We start from the raw sequence: 14797 nt of genomic DNA, 5'->3' as shown, positions 1-14797 counted from the left end.
GCTTTGATATCTTCCTTTAATACAAACTGATGGGGATCCCGAACACCCGAGCAGTACTCAAGAATGGGTCAACTAGTGTTCTATATGCATTCATCTTTACTGATGAACCACACTCTCTCCCAATGGACCAAAGTTGACTATTTACCTTCATCACAGAACAGACGCAAATAACTGCTCGCCCTGTCCATCAGATCATTTGTATGTAGAGAGAGAATAACAGCAGTTCTATCACACTTCCTGGGGCACTCCCGATAATACCGGTGTCGCTGATGAACAGTAGCTATTGAGGACAATATACTGGATTCTGTATGCTCATACCTTTGTTAACGGTCTGCAGTGGGGCACCTTATCAAACACTTTTCAAAAGTCTAGTAATATGGGATCTGCCTGTTGCCCTTCATCCATGGTTTACAGGATATCGTGTGAGAAAAGGGCAAGCTGAGTTTTGTACTCAACTTAGAGTATGTTCAAGAATTCTGCAGCAGACTGATGTTAAGGGTATTAGTCTGTAATTTTGTGGGCCCTCTTGTGCACTTCTCATACATAGAAGTCACCTGCAGTTTTTTCCATTTGCTTGGGACTTTGCACTGGGTGAGAGATTCACAAAAAAAGCAAGCTAAATAAGGAGCCAATGCCATGGAGTACTCTCTGTCAATATGTCACCAGACCTGATGATGTATTGGTTTTCAACTCTTTGAGTTGTTTCTTTTTGCAAGTGATGCCTATTACTACGTCCTCCATAAGAGAGTCTGTGCAACAGTCAAACAACAGTATGTTTTTTAGTGATTTCTTAAACATGAAATTTAAAACTTCAGATTTCCTGTTGGCATAGCAGACTGATCAGTGAGTGACTCTATAGAAGCCTATGACCCACTTAGCTATTTTATGTAGGACCAGAATTTTCTTGGTTGCTTGGCAAGATCTTTTGCTAAGATATGGTGGTGGATTTCTACTAACTCTTGCCTGTCATTATTTGTGCATTCGTTTTTGAACCAAGAATTTATCAGTCTCTGCTTCCTCAGCATTTTCCACATTTTTTTATTAAACAACAGTGGGTCTTTTCCAGCCTTAGTCCACTTACTCGTCACATATTTCACCACAGTGCAATTTACACTTTGCCCATTATTCCTCGTGTCCATCACATTGAAACTAAATGATGTTCAACCATTGTATAAGTGGGGTATTAACAACTGCTTATTTGCTTTTTCTAGCAGAACTACTCTCATAGCTTTTTTGAGGGATTTATTAATTTAAGTAACCACCCTGCCTGTGGTGACATTAGAATCACAAATTCCTTTCTTCATGCTAACACTGTCAGTAAGGTCAGGCCTCTTTGTAGAAATCTAAAATATTTCTGTTGTGAATGGGCTGTTGATCTACATGTTTAAAACAGTCTTTGGAAAATGTATTGAAAATTACTTCACAATACTGTCCGTCCAAAGCACCTCTAATGGATCCATAGACATCTGTAGATAAAAGTCACCTCCAAAATTGCCTGCTCTGGGTATTTCTGCACTACTAACCATAAACTTTATCCAAATGATTCTAAAACATCCAATAATTAACCTGAATTCATCTAGGCCTGTTACTCGCATCCAGATAACTTCACAGTTAGTCTCAATTACTCAATTGCAAACTCCATAGACATGATACCTTTGTTGAGTGCAGTGAACACTCCCCCTCCTATGGCATATAATCTGTAGTTTTGATATATGTTCCATGCCTTGCTAAATATTTCAGAGATTTCTAATTTTGGTTTCAGGCAGCCCTCCATTCTGTAAATAACTTGAGTGTGACAGGTTTCCAGGAGGGAAATGCAGGAATTTTGTTACAGATATTTTGACAATTTAATGTTAAAATGTTGACAGCGAAAGTGTGATTACTTTGCATGTTATATGATCAACTGATGAGTGTTTATCTAAGGATCTCAAACTACTGCCTGGCCTAGCATACTAAAATTGTAATTACCACACTGTTTACTTTTAATCTCTTGATTTAAAAAAGTAATAATAAATTTAGCTGGTTACTATAAGTCTTGTACCGCCCTATTTCTCTATGTTTTTCCATTGTTGTGTTATCTTTACCTCATATCATAATGCTCTGGAAGCTTTCTCATGAAATGGCTTTTTCCCCTCTTGAAATGATAAGAATTCAAGAAGAATGTTGCACTTAACACCAAAAGCACACACAGTTAGGGCAATCAGGCATGTCAGCAGCCATTAACTAGTATTTGGCAGTAGGCATTTCATGAATTTCAGCAAAAAATATGTCTGCACTCAATTGTGGGAATTCATCATAAAAGAATCCATTGAAATCTAAATAATCATAAACCTTATCAAACAGAATTCGAAGCACCATATCAGTAAACCTTGGGACCTGTTGCTAAATCTGCTTATAAAACAGCAGGAACCTATACTATTGTTCAAGAATCAAAAACCAGAGCTCAAAGAACAAGCAAGCATAGGACTGCTGGGGATGTGGACAGAACGACGGTGAGCCAAGTACAGTGCTGAGGCATATACCTAGGACAGAATACTTCATCCACCACTGGATACATGGAAGAAGGAAGGAACACTTCCACTCTTGGCACATCTTGTAGCATGTCTGGCAGTAACAGTGGAATCTATTATCAAATCGCTGTGCATGTTTGTCACAACAATCTTTCTGTTTGCCAAGAACTTTTCACTCATGATATGTGCTGGGCAATACTGAAGAACCATCTGCTGTGCCTTTTCTTATACTTGTGGGCATTATTGCAGGTAGCCAGAGAAGATCACTGGAATCTATTTTTTGCATTTTCTACATCTTTCCAGTTAGGTCCTACTGATCTGCCAGTTTTGTTCTATTTCCATATCCACTGTCCTTATTCTTAAATATTTTCACCTACTAATATGCTCTACCTTGAGTAATGTTGTTTTCTTTTTGACTAATATTCAGCCTGTTGTATGTTTCACACCTTCTGAAGACAGAAACAAAAATATCTATATTCTATCACATTTCAGTGCTTACACTAAATGGTTGTGTTGCATGAGCTGTTATTCAGTTGTATCACTTTAACATCACCTATTTTGGGCACATTGATTGGGAGTAAATTTGATGTTGAATAAAATTTTGTCTAGTCACATTTTCTAGATTTCTTGGATTGAAATCTCCAGTGGTTAATGACTGTTCATATGCATATCAGATGTTCTCCATTTGATTTCATTCTTTCTGATTAAGCAGTATATTATATTCTTTACATTTTTTTCATTTAATAGCCTTAAAGTAAGTGGTTGCAAATGTGCTCTTTAAAAAGATAAATTGCACTTATCTTTTTTCTAGGACTGATTCTGTCTCCTGGAATGCTCACAAAATGCTTGGCGCTCCACTTCAGTGTTCTGCCTTCCTTCTTAAAGAAAAAGTGAGTTGAGTTTGGTAAAAGTTATTTTTTAACTGCTCACTTAATGTATATAAGCATATCAACATGTAGAATAAAACTTCTTTTTAAAAAAACACTTCCCTCTGTGTTCACCTGCAGACACAATTATTGTGCATATTGCAAATTTCCATTACCTCTTGGTTTACTAGTTATATGTTTCTATGGTAATCTAGCAGTGATAAATAACATTTTTATGGGGAAAACAGAGTAATAAGACAACTGTGTATAGTTGGTGACTGAAAAACCTGCAGAAGCCTCTTCAAAACCTTGTATTTCTTACAGTCATTCGTCAACAGTCAGCACTTTTTGTTTGATAGTAGTATGACTAAATGAAAAACTGTTTCACATTAACTAAGGAATACAGAACTATTACACAAAGCATGCAAGCCATTCAAATCCATTTAACTCTCTATGTCTTAAGATTAGACTAGCATTTTGTGTCCTTGTCCTAATATCTGTAACAAATGCACACATATATAAGACAGCAAAATGAAAATTCATAACCATATGAAAGGCATAATGCCTTGTTAGTCAGTCCTTGAGAGGAGACTGTCAACCATGGCACATTAGCAGGAACAGTTCCCATAAGTGTAAGTAATTGTAGTTCCAGGTTACATACAGGACAGCAAGGTAAAGGAATTGAAAAATGAGAGTGGGAGGGGGGAGCAGGAAGAGTAGAAAGAGGGAGAATTCTAAGAAAACAGTAGGGAGAAGGGTAGAGAACAGCTAACAGCAGAATGAACCCAGCGAGAGTAGTAAATGTGCATGCTGAGCCAGAAAATATCATCTCAATTTTATTAAGATGTAGAGAGAAAATTTATGCTGGTGATAGAAGCAGCAAGAGTTTGGTGGAGATGGTAAAGGAATGAGGGCAGGTGTTACAGGGGACTGAGGAGAGGCTAGAGGAGTCCATGGAGTAGTTGAGATTAAGAACAGCAGGTTGCAGTACCAGAATATGTATGGTTGAGAGAATCTGGTTTTTGTAAGGAGAGGCCAAATCAGATTGGATGGAGTCAATGTGACGGTAGCAGCTGATCAGACTGTGCTGAGTAGCATTCACTGTAACAGGTGCTTAAGCTTGTCCTCATTGTATTAACGATCATTCATACAGAAGGACTGTTGATGGTGGTGGTGCCCAACAAGATAACTGCACAATAATTGCAGCAGTATTGGTGAATGACATGGATGCTTTCACAAGTGCTATGGTATATGCTATGTCTCTAGTAGAGCTGGAATGGGAGGCGATGGAAGGACTCATGGGACAGATTTTGCAAGCAAGTCTATCACGAGAATATCATTCAACTTTTGGGAAGCTATTCCTCTTTTGAGGATATAGCAAGAAGTATTTGCCAACCACATTTCACTTGTTCCAGTCCATGTAGTGTGAAGCAGTTAGGTGGCAAGATGGAGGAATGTTATGATTTCTCAGATTTCCTGTGTGACTGGTTAATGGTGTGCTTCTAGGTGTTCAGCTGAGCTGTTATTTCAAATTTCATGTACAATATTTCAACAGCTCACCCAGCTGTTTTATTCATGTACTGGGAGTTGTTCTGTTGTGTGAACATGCTGCCTCGACTCCGACCAGACTGTGAACTCTTGTTGGCCTTGTACCTCTATTTAAGTTTGTGTTCAATTCCCGATGCCTGCTACACCTTTTGAAGCTCTTGTTTTTCAGAGCTGACATTGACATTCTGTGGAGCACACATTCACTCAGTGTTTCCCAGCTATTGTTGCTGTGGTAGTCAGTGAGATTTTAATACCTCGATTACTGGATCCCCAACCCTTGTTTAAATTGAAACCCCTGCCCACTCCAAAAATGCTACTTATACCAAATTACCTAAGCGCAGTGGAGCATGTTGCAGCTTTACTCCCTCTGAAAGCAGCAGAGGATGTACAGTGCAAACCTGTAGAGTAGTCACCAAGGTGCCAATGCTAAAGTTCCAACATGTCGAAGAAAGAATGAATAGCATTGACAAATCTGTGGAAGAATGAGGAAACTAATTCTGCCAGCAGGCAGGGGTAATGCTATGATCTTAATGTCACATATGGGCTGTAGTAAGAAGATTTTTGTTCTTTTGTATGAAGTTGTCTGTAGGTAGATATAAAGATGGTACGAATGAAATTGAGAGGAAAGTGATGACTATTCTTAATGAATCAGGCTTGCTGCATAACACCATTAACAGTCTTAGAATACAAGCAACTGTGCTACCATGACTGTATCACCTTCCTAAAGTATGTATAAAGTTATTCCTCTAAGGCCCATAGTAATATTGGTGCACTTGCAAGCTAGCTGGCAAAGTACCTGAAACACATTCTCAATGGGGAACTGTGAACATCACATTCACAACTCAGTTCACTTTGTACAACACCTCTGTCAGTTCAGGCCCTGGGATATGAATATTATGGTCAGTTTTGATGTATAATCCCACTTTACAAGATTTCTGCTTTCAGAGTCCTTGGGACTAATTGTGGAAAAGTTCAATGATTGTTTCACCAAACTCCTTTGGCAAGTTTTGGTGTCAACTTAATTCCTACTTGATGGGAAATATAATGAACAAACTGATGGCATGGTGCTGTGTAGTCCATTGTTGCCTGTCAAGGTGAACCTGTACATGTAACACTTCAAACCAAGAGCACTACAATCCCCCAAATTCAAACCATTGTGCTTCTGTCGATAGATGGACATCAAGTTTGTGGTGTAGCCACATGGAATGAAACAACTTAAAGAGTTCCTGGGAACATTTAAACTCTATCCATCACAATATAAAATTCATTATCTGGATAGATTGGTAGACTCTTATTGAGACATAGCATCCCAAGTATTTTGTTCTTCTCAATAGAGATAAAAGGTCTTCTTTTGTAATGTTAAAGAAGGTCTAGGTCTCCAAAACCAGGTATATACAACACTGTATTCAAATGAGGCATGTCTTAACATGGGGCAGACTATTACAACAGTTGAAGAGAAATGTAAGGAACATCAGTGGCACATCGAACTAAAACAACCAAGCAAATGAGCACTTACTCAAATATAATCATGAAATTAGACTAATAATGTTATGCAAATGCCAAGTTCCTGTAACACACTGCAGCTTGCTGCCATTCCATAGTTTGCATGTTGGTAAACAATCAGTGAAAATATGAGAGGCTATCTTCTTTTGGTGCATTTTTCACTGATTGTGTCAGATTTGACTGTACTTCTGTATTTGAGATACATAAATCTCTTTATTATGTAGTTAACATGACTTTATTTGAACTTATGTTGATTGAGTGTATCATTTTAAAGGGACTGCTGCATCACTGCAATTCTGCATCTGCCACATATCTTTTCCAACAAGACAAATTCTATGATGTGTCTTATGATACTGGTGACAAAAGTGTGCAGTGTGGACGAAAAGTTGATGCATTCAAGTTATGGCTAATGTGGAAGGCTAGAGGGAATGAAGGATTTGAATATTTAGTGAACAACGCTATGGATTGTGCACAGTAAGTATCCACAATTAGATGAAAAACAACATCACTCTGGGATTTGCAATACAAGTAATGTGAAAGTGGAATTAAGTTATAGTTTCATATTGTTGATGCCATCTTGCTGCTGTTTATTTGACTAGCATGTACTTCCAGGGAAAGAAGGACTTATTCATGGAAAAGAAAGGGAGCTTAGAGTTTAATGTCTACGTCAACAGTGAGGCCATTAGACATGGAGCACTGATTCAAATAGAAAAGAATGGAGAAAAAAATTGGGCATGGCCATGGCCTATCATTCGCTGAACTAGTTTAGAGAATCCACAGCAAATGTAAATTTTGATGTGTAGATGGAGATTTCAGCCTTGCTCCTCCTATAGTTGAAATGGTGTAAGAAGATCCCTAACAACTCATATCACTCTTGCAAGCTTTCAATTGCGAAGTGCCAACAGATGAATGTTTACAGAGTTGTGACAATGCTGAGACGTTGCTGTAGAGGTGTTTACAAAATCACGTTATGTTATTGGTTGAGGTAGGCCTACAAAGCTGCTGGGCTCAGCCCACTGCAACTATCAGGGCTCAAATTACACAGACTCAATTACAAATGCAAACATGGTGTATTAACCACTGTACTGAGTGATGGCACGTTGATTAAAACTAATATTTGGAACTTTTATCTTTATACAGCTGCCTTGAGTTAGGTTTTCTGTGGTTTCCTTAAATCACCTAAGATGAATGCTGGGGTGATTCCTATAACAAATCTATTGCCTATTTTGTTTCCCATCTGTAAGATAGCCAGTGTTCTGTTTCTAATTATGCGATTACTGATGAGCAGTTATATCAAAACATTTTTTCCATCTTAACCACTGTGTCACCTTATTCTGCATACCCACGGCAATAATCATAGATTTTAGAAGAAGCAGTCATGAAAACATAATTGTTACACCTCACAAATGCATATTTGGTGCAGTTAATGTGGATATCCATGAAAGTATTGATATTCCAAATGGACAATTCTTAACGAATGAGGGGAGTATGCCATGTTATAAAACAGTGTAATAATATACAAACCATTTGGAGGCATTTTGCGGTAGTCATGCAGTATTTGTAATTGTTTGCAACTTTCAGAGAAATGTAGCAAGGAGTGTAGGAAGCAAGTTCCACTCAGCACAGTAGCATTTCACGAAATGGGAGGAGTGAACGTCACATCGCTCTTGTAGTCGTGTCAACAATAGAAATGAAACACAACAATGGGAAATCCAGGATGGAATGTTACAATATTATGAAAAGGATGGGTGCTACTCACTGCATAGTGGAGATGCTGAGTCACAGACAGGCACAACAAAAAGATTGTCAGAAAATGAGCTTTTGGCCAACAAGGCCTTTGTTGGAAATAGAACATACACATGCACATTCACGGAAATGCAACTCACACACATGACCGCTGTCTCTGACTACTGAGGCCTCACTCATGTTGACAGATAAGTCCATCAACACTTATGAAACTGCACTGAAAACCACAATTTCCAAGCTGTGGCACAGCAGTTAGCACACTGGACTTGCATTCAGGAGGGCATTCCAAATCCACATCTGACCATCTGATATAGGTTTTCTGTGATTTTCCTAAATCATTCCAGGTAAATGCCAGAATGGTTCTGTTGAAAGGGTGCAGCTGATTTCCTGCCCCATCCCTGAAACAGTCTGAGCTTGTGGTCCTCCTCTAATTACCGCGTTGTTGGCAGAACGTTAAATACTAATCTTCCATGGTTCCTGAAGCAACACCCGGTCTTTGCTGACCCATCACTGGCTACTCAGTGCTGGTGGCTGTAGCACTTTGTGGCTGCTACATTAGACCACCTGCTGTTTCTTGGTAGTGAGGGCAGGCATTCCCATCTTCATGCTGCCTTGCAGTTTGGGTGTTGACATGCTCTACAGTGGCATGGCAGTCATGCTGCATGACTTCATGTACTCATATCTTTGTTAACCTGGCAGTATCTTCTCCTTTGGTTCCACCATCTGTGTTTGGACTTCTTTTTACCTAGGGCTGCTCACTGCTCTAACAGCACTTCACAGCTGTGCCTGGCAGTCATACCATTGCTGCCATACTTACGGTATTGTGGCAGGTGTTCTATATTGGTTGTGCAGTCTCAGTTAATGTGAGTACCTACACAGCATACACATACTGGCTTGGCATGACAGTACTTAGCAATGTACTCCAGTTACAGACCCCAGAAACATTGTAAATGCTAGCAGAATTATGGTTGTTGCACTTTTGCCCTGCAATGTATGCCAAGCAGTTCAGCCAAGAGGTGGACCTCTCTGTCCCTTTGCCTCCTCACGTTGACTGTGTGGGCAGCCAGATGATGAGTAGTGGCTTGAGGATGATCTTTGCTGCTGTTATTTGTCTTCTTGGGTAGCTGCACTTTCACTCTACCAGAACACGGCTCATGGAGGAGATCAGTAATGTGTTTGGATGTCACTACCCAAGGATAGGATAGCTCATTTTGCTGCAGAACTTTTCTTCTATGGTGGTGAAGATGCTCAAAGTGTGGCTCAAGGATGGCCTATGCTGCTGAGTATTCCTCATGGTTCTGTACTGTGATCATCACAGTCACACTATCCTTAAAATGTGCAAATTATGGGCACTGACATGTGGAGGAAGAGTGGGCATTTTGCAAACTTTCTATCATCTGGAAAGGCAGGACCCACTGGCATTTTGAACCTCTTCATTGTTGACAATGTTTACAGTGACAAATTTTTCACCTGTGATGTCCATCACTGTCTCTAGTCTTATCTGCTTGTTGCCAAAATCAGTGATTCATTGATGAAAAGCCACATGATCTACAGGCTCTATTAGGCCTCCCTTTGGCAGATTGATCGCAGGGTCATAGAATAGGACATGCATATAAATACCATACATGGTCCACTTTGCATTAGATATTTACCATCTTATGTTACACCGAGAGATGATCCTCCAGTCTCTTCTCAGTTTTCCTTGCTTAGATCAGATTCACTTATGACCTTGTAACCTAATTTCTTGATCTCCCGGGACACATAATGTCCTTTGTGAAGTCTGTCTAGCCTTGGCCTGCTGTTAGACACGCCTCAGTGACTGAGCAGTACATATCCAAGCACAGAATGGAACTGTGTTGCAATAATTACATACACAATTTTCTTCACTTGGCAGTGACTGTAATATCTTTCAGGGACAAGAACTTACTCTTCATCCATTTTCCATACAAATATAAGAAAATGAAGGACTCTGTTCAATTACAAGGTTAAAGCTGTTGTAGTATTGAGGATTTTCTATCAACGTTGACTAGTCTCCAGGCAGAAATAATCAACAGTTACAATCAAACACTCTTCATTCACACACAGTAACCAGAAAAAAATGCACATCATATGAAAACAAACACAGTGCAGAAACAAGATCCAAAGCGCAATAACTCTGAAGATAGAGCACTCCTCATTCTAGAGTCATTGGCAGCCAATGGTTGCCACAGTATTATTTGATGGAAATATAATGAAGAGGCAAAAGAGCTCATTAATTCAACTTTTGCTCAGTTGAAAACTTAGATCTTCAGCAACTGGTTTTGAAGTCTTCAAACACTGGTTAAAATTTTATCTTCTATTTAATACTACTTTTTGCCGGAATGTGTCACATCTATTCTCTTATGCAATTAGTTATTGCTAATCTCACAAATCTGTCTTGTTTATTTTGCACATTTGGGTCTATTATTTTTTTTAAATGACAATATTTTATTGTGGCTTGTTTGTTATTCAGTATATCAATATAACTATTTGTCAGGTTCAGTTAACCAGAAAAAATTTAGAGCTGCCGAATCTATCCTCTTATTTTGACAAGTAAATAAAATATCCAAATGTGCTAAGTAGAAAATAAAATTACAGACCATTTACTGGTGGACTGAAGGTACTTACTTGAAAATTATCAATCAGAGATTGTTAGTTGTGAATTATGAACTTTCAGTTCTGAGAGTTCTATCACTGATACCATAAAGCTGAAGAAAGAAAGAGGAAATCCTCCAGATTGACCATTTAACTCCATCCTGTTCCTAATGGGCACATTATATATCACACTTATTCTAGGTATTGAGTATCTCCACCCCATACTCCACATTGTCATTCATTCAGATGAATGTGTCAGTTCCCTCAGGGGCCTCGCAACCCTTGTGAGTACATACTTGGCTACCGTGGGGCCCCAGCCTTTGCAGCATTACTTCCTTACCATGCTGCATGCCTATACTTCCACTATCCCTTTCTCCCTCAGCTTCTCCATCGGAAGGTTTTCATGGTGCTGACCCTGCTTGGACCTGGTTTGTGATTGGGCCCCGAGTTTCCACTCCTTATGTGTTCTACAACTTTTCATCAAGTAAACAGATGGTCCCCATTGTTGGGTTTGACCTGCCACCAATTTCCAAAATTTTCCAGAAGTGTGAATTGTGCATGGAAGGTCACCCAATGTGGTGTGTGCTCCCCCTTTGTGTCTTTCCATCTGTGCATCTTTCCCATTAATACAGTAATACATGCAAAACCCATTGTGGTAGCCATCCTGTTGTGAGGGGAGTCATCAAGTACCTGCATGGTGGAAGCCCCGTGACCACACAGGGATCACACAGTTGGTGCCTAAGCTGGAAACTCTCCATGTCTGCCAAGGAGTATATGCTCATCATGATTGTGGCACAGGGACTCTGAGAAATGGATTACTGGCAAGGTAGCTGTTGCTGAGGCTGGTTGGTGCCCATGGAGAAAACCCTCATTCAGAGTGGGTGGCACCATGGCAGATCAACTGCAAACAAAGTGGATGAAGCTATCTCCCACTGGTGGCCATATGGCCCCAAAAGTCTATATGAAAGGACAGTCCTCTTTCAGTGTAGAGAGACATATGACACTAAATTGTTTCCTTCCCTGTCTATACTATGGGAGGAACATAGGGCTAAGCAGCAAGCAGAGCAAAGCTCCCCGCAATACTTGGTTTGTACAAGGGCTGGTGGTGATTCCTTCTTGGCCACAAATCCCTAGTTCTTTGTGGAGAACTTAGAAGACAAGTTTGGGGAACTGGCAGCCATCTCTGAAATGAAAAGTAGGTCAATTCTTATCAAAACAGTTTCCCCTGCCTCAGTTGTAACAAGCTGGGCGGCATACTGTTGAATGTCATCCCCATAACAGCCTAAATTTAGTTCAGTGCATCATTTTCCACAGAGACCTGCTCTTACAATCTGATGAAGAGCTACACTTCAACTTGGAGCAAGGGGGTCTACACTTTGTCCATCGTTTACATAGGGGGCCAAAGGATTATAGAATTGCTATCGGTGCCTTCATCTTGGCTTTTGAGGACAATTCATTGCCTGAAAAGGTCAAGGTGATGGTTTCCCTATGCAGTGCGATGCAGTGCGAAACCGTATGTGGCCCCCCTCCCCCATGTGGTGCTTCAGGTGCTTAAATTTGGGCACATGTCTTCACGTTGCAATACTAGTCCCACCTAAAGAGTCTGTGGACAAGCACTGCATACGAATGCTCCCTGTGCACCTCTCCCCATCTGTGTCAACTGTGGAAGCACCATTCTCCCTGGTCACCAGACTGTGCTGTTTTTCAGAGAGAAAAGAAAATACAAGAGTACAAGACTCGGAACAAACTCAGTTATCAAGAGGCCAAGAAGAAGTATGAGCTGTTGCACCCAGCATGTCAAATAATGTCATATAACAACAAAAATAATCAATTATTGACAATACAATGCAGATGGATAGATAAAAAAATCTACTCACCCAAAGGCGACAGGAGGACACACCCACAAAAAAAGATTCCACTTTTACAAGCTTTTGAAGCCAGTGGTTTCTCTCTCTGGCAGAAGAGATGAAGGGGAATGGAAAGAAGTGAAGGAAAATGAGTGGAGAGGTGCATCATTGCTTACAAGTGGTTCCATGCCTGGGTCCACCATCTATGAGGGGTGTTCAAAAAGAAACGAGCCAGAGGCATAATTACAGAAACCAGTACCTGTAAGTTAAAAGTATTGACCCTGGCTGCTGAGACACTTGTCCCACTGTGACACAAGGCAGTGAATGGCTATCTTATAAAATTCCTGTGGCTGCAATATTAACCAGTTCTGCATGTACAGCTGGATGTCGTCATCCGAGGTGAATCGTTTGCCAATCAGAACCCTTTTAAGGGAACCAAAAATGGTGTAATTACAGGGAGAGAGGTCCGGACTGTATGTAGGGTGGCCAACAACCTCCCACTTGAATTTCTGCAGGAGTGCCATTACTGTGTTAGCCGTATGAGGTTTTGCATTGTCGTGGAGCAGAGTGGGTGAGATAGCCTGGTCGTTTTGATTTTATTGCTTGGCGAAGGTTGGTCAAGGTTTGCGAGTAATGCTGGGCAATCACTGTTGTCTCCTGCTGCAGGAAGTGAATCAGAAGGGGGCCATTTATGGTCCCCTTAAAAAGGTTCTGAGTGGCAAACGATTCACCTCGGACGACGATGTCCAGCTGTATGTGCAGAACTGGTTAACATCGCAACCCTGGGAATTTTATGAGACAGCCATTCATCACCCCCCTTGTGTCATAGTGGGACAAGTGACTCAACAGCCAGTGTTAATACTTATAACATACAGGTACTGGTTTCAGTAATTATGCCTCTGGCTCGTTTTGTTTTGAATGCCCTTTATAATAAAAAGACGGAAGCTAGAATGCTTGGAGTGGTATGTTTCAACCATCAGACCATGTACCTATCCTTCACAGATTTGGTCTAAGATCAGACCTCTCTATGCATTCCAGACACCTGCAGGTGTACCTGGTAGTACCTTGAATGGCCCTTTCTACACTGACCCACAAGCCGTTGCAAAACATTTTACTTTGCACTATGCTCATCTATGCTATCAGCATCTGAGAATTATCAACTGGCTTTTTGTGTCCCAAAACAGCGGTTGTAACAAAAGCAATTATCTTTTACTGCACACCAGCTGGAGCCATATTATGTACCATTTAGTGAGTGGGAATGGGTCAGTGTCGTCGCCCAGTGCCCTGACACAGCCACAGGGCCAGTGTGCATCCACAGCCAAATGATCAAGCACCTACCAGTGGATTGTCAGGGTCATATACTTGCCATCTTTAACTGCATCTGGAGTAAGGGTGAGTTCCCATCACAGTGACGAGAAAGCATCATTGGCCCAATACTGAAACCAGGTAAGCACCCTCTACATATAGATAGTTATCACCCAGTAGGTTTCACCAATGTTCTCTGTAGGTTGCTAGACTGTATGGTGAGCCGGTGGCTATGTTGGCTCCTTAAGCCTTGGGTTCTGGCTCCATCCCAGGGTGGTTTTCACCGAGGCTGTTCCACTACTGGTAATCTGGTTTACCTGGAGTCTGCCATCCAAACAGCTTTTGCCTGATGTCAACACCTTATAGGGGTCTTCTTTGACCTGCAAAATGCTTATGACACCACACGGTGACACCACATCCTTGCTTCCTTACACGAGTGGGGTCTCTAGGGTGCACTCCCGATTTTCATCGAGAACTTTCTGTTACACTGTACATTATTCATTCGAGTTGGTGGTTCCCACAGTACTCCCCATGTCCAAGAGAATGGGGTCCTGCCGGGCTCTATAATGAGTGTCCCTGTCTTTCTAATAGTCATCAGTGGTCTGGCAGCAGTTGTGGGGTCCTCAGTATCACTCACCTTGTATGCTGACAACTTTTTCCTCTACCATTTCTCCTCTGGTGTGGGTGCCGCTGAACATTGACTGCAAGATACCATGATAGGTGCAAGCATGGACCCTCACCCATGGCTTTCAATTTTCCATTGCCAAGACTCATGCCATGCACTTCTGTTGATGTCATACCATTCACACACAACCAGAACTCCACCTCAATGAACAACTAGTCAATGTTGTGGAGACTT

General features: G+C 40.8%; 1 protein-coding gene across 1 annotated transcript in view; it reads left to right on the top strand.

Moving 5' to 3' along the window:
- LOC126259199 (acidic amino acid decarboxylase GADL1) overlaps nt 1-14797 on the top strand; it is a 193181-nt gene that overhangs the window by 143312 nt on the left and 35072 nt on the right. The window contains exons 7-8 of the mRNA XM_049955790.1: nt 3322-3400; nt 6702-6901. Coding sequence (XP_049811747.1) covers nt 3322-3400; nt 6702-6901 — 279 coding nt within the window. The remainder of the gene's footprint in view (nt 1-3321; nt 3401-6701; nt 6902-14797) is intronic.

Source organism: Schistocerca nitens, chromosome 5 (genome assembly GCF_023898315.1).
Source record: "Schistocerca nitens isolate TAMUIC-IGC-003100 chromosome 5, iqSchNite1.1, whole genome shotgun sequence".
Classification (NCBI taxonomy): Eukaryota; Metazoa; Arthropoda; class Insecta; order Orthoptera; family Acrididae; genus Schistocerca; species Schistocerca nitens.
The sequence above is the reverse complement of the archived record's forward strand: the minus strand, read 5'-3'. Positions and strand labels throughout refer to the sequence as shown.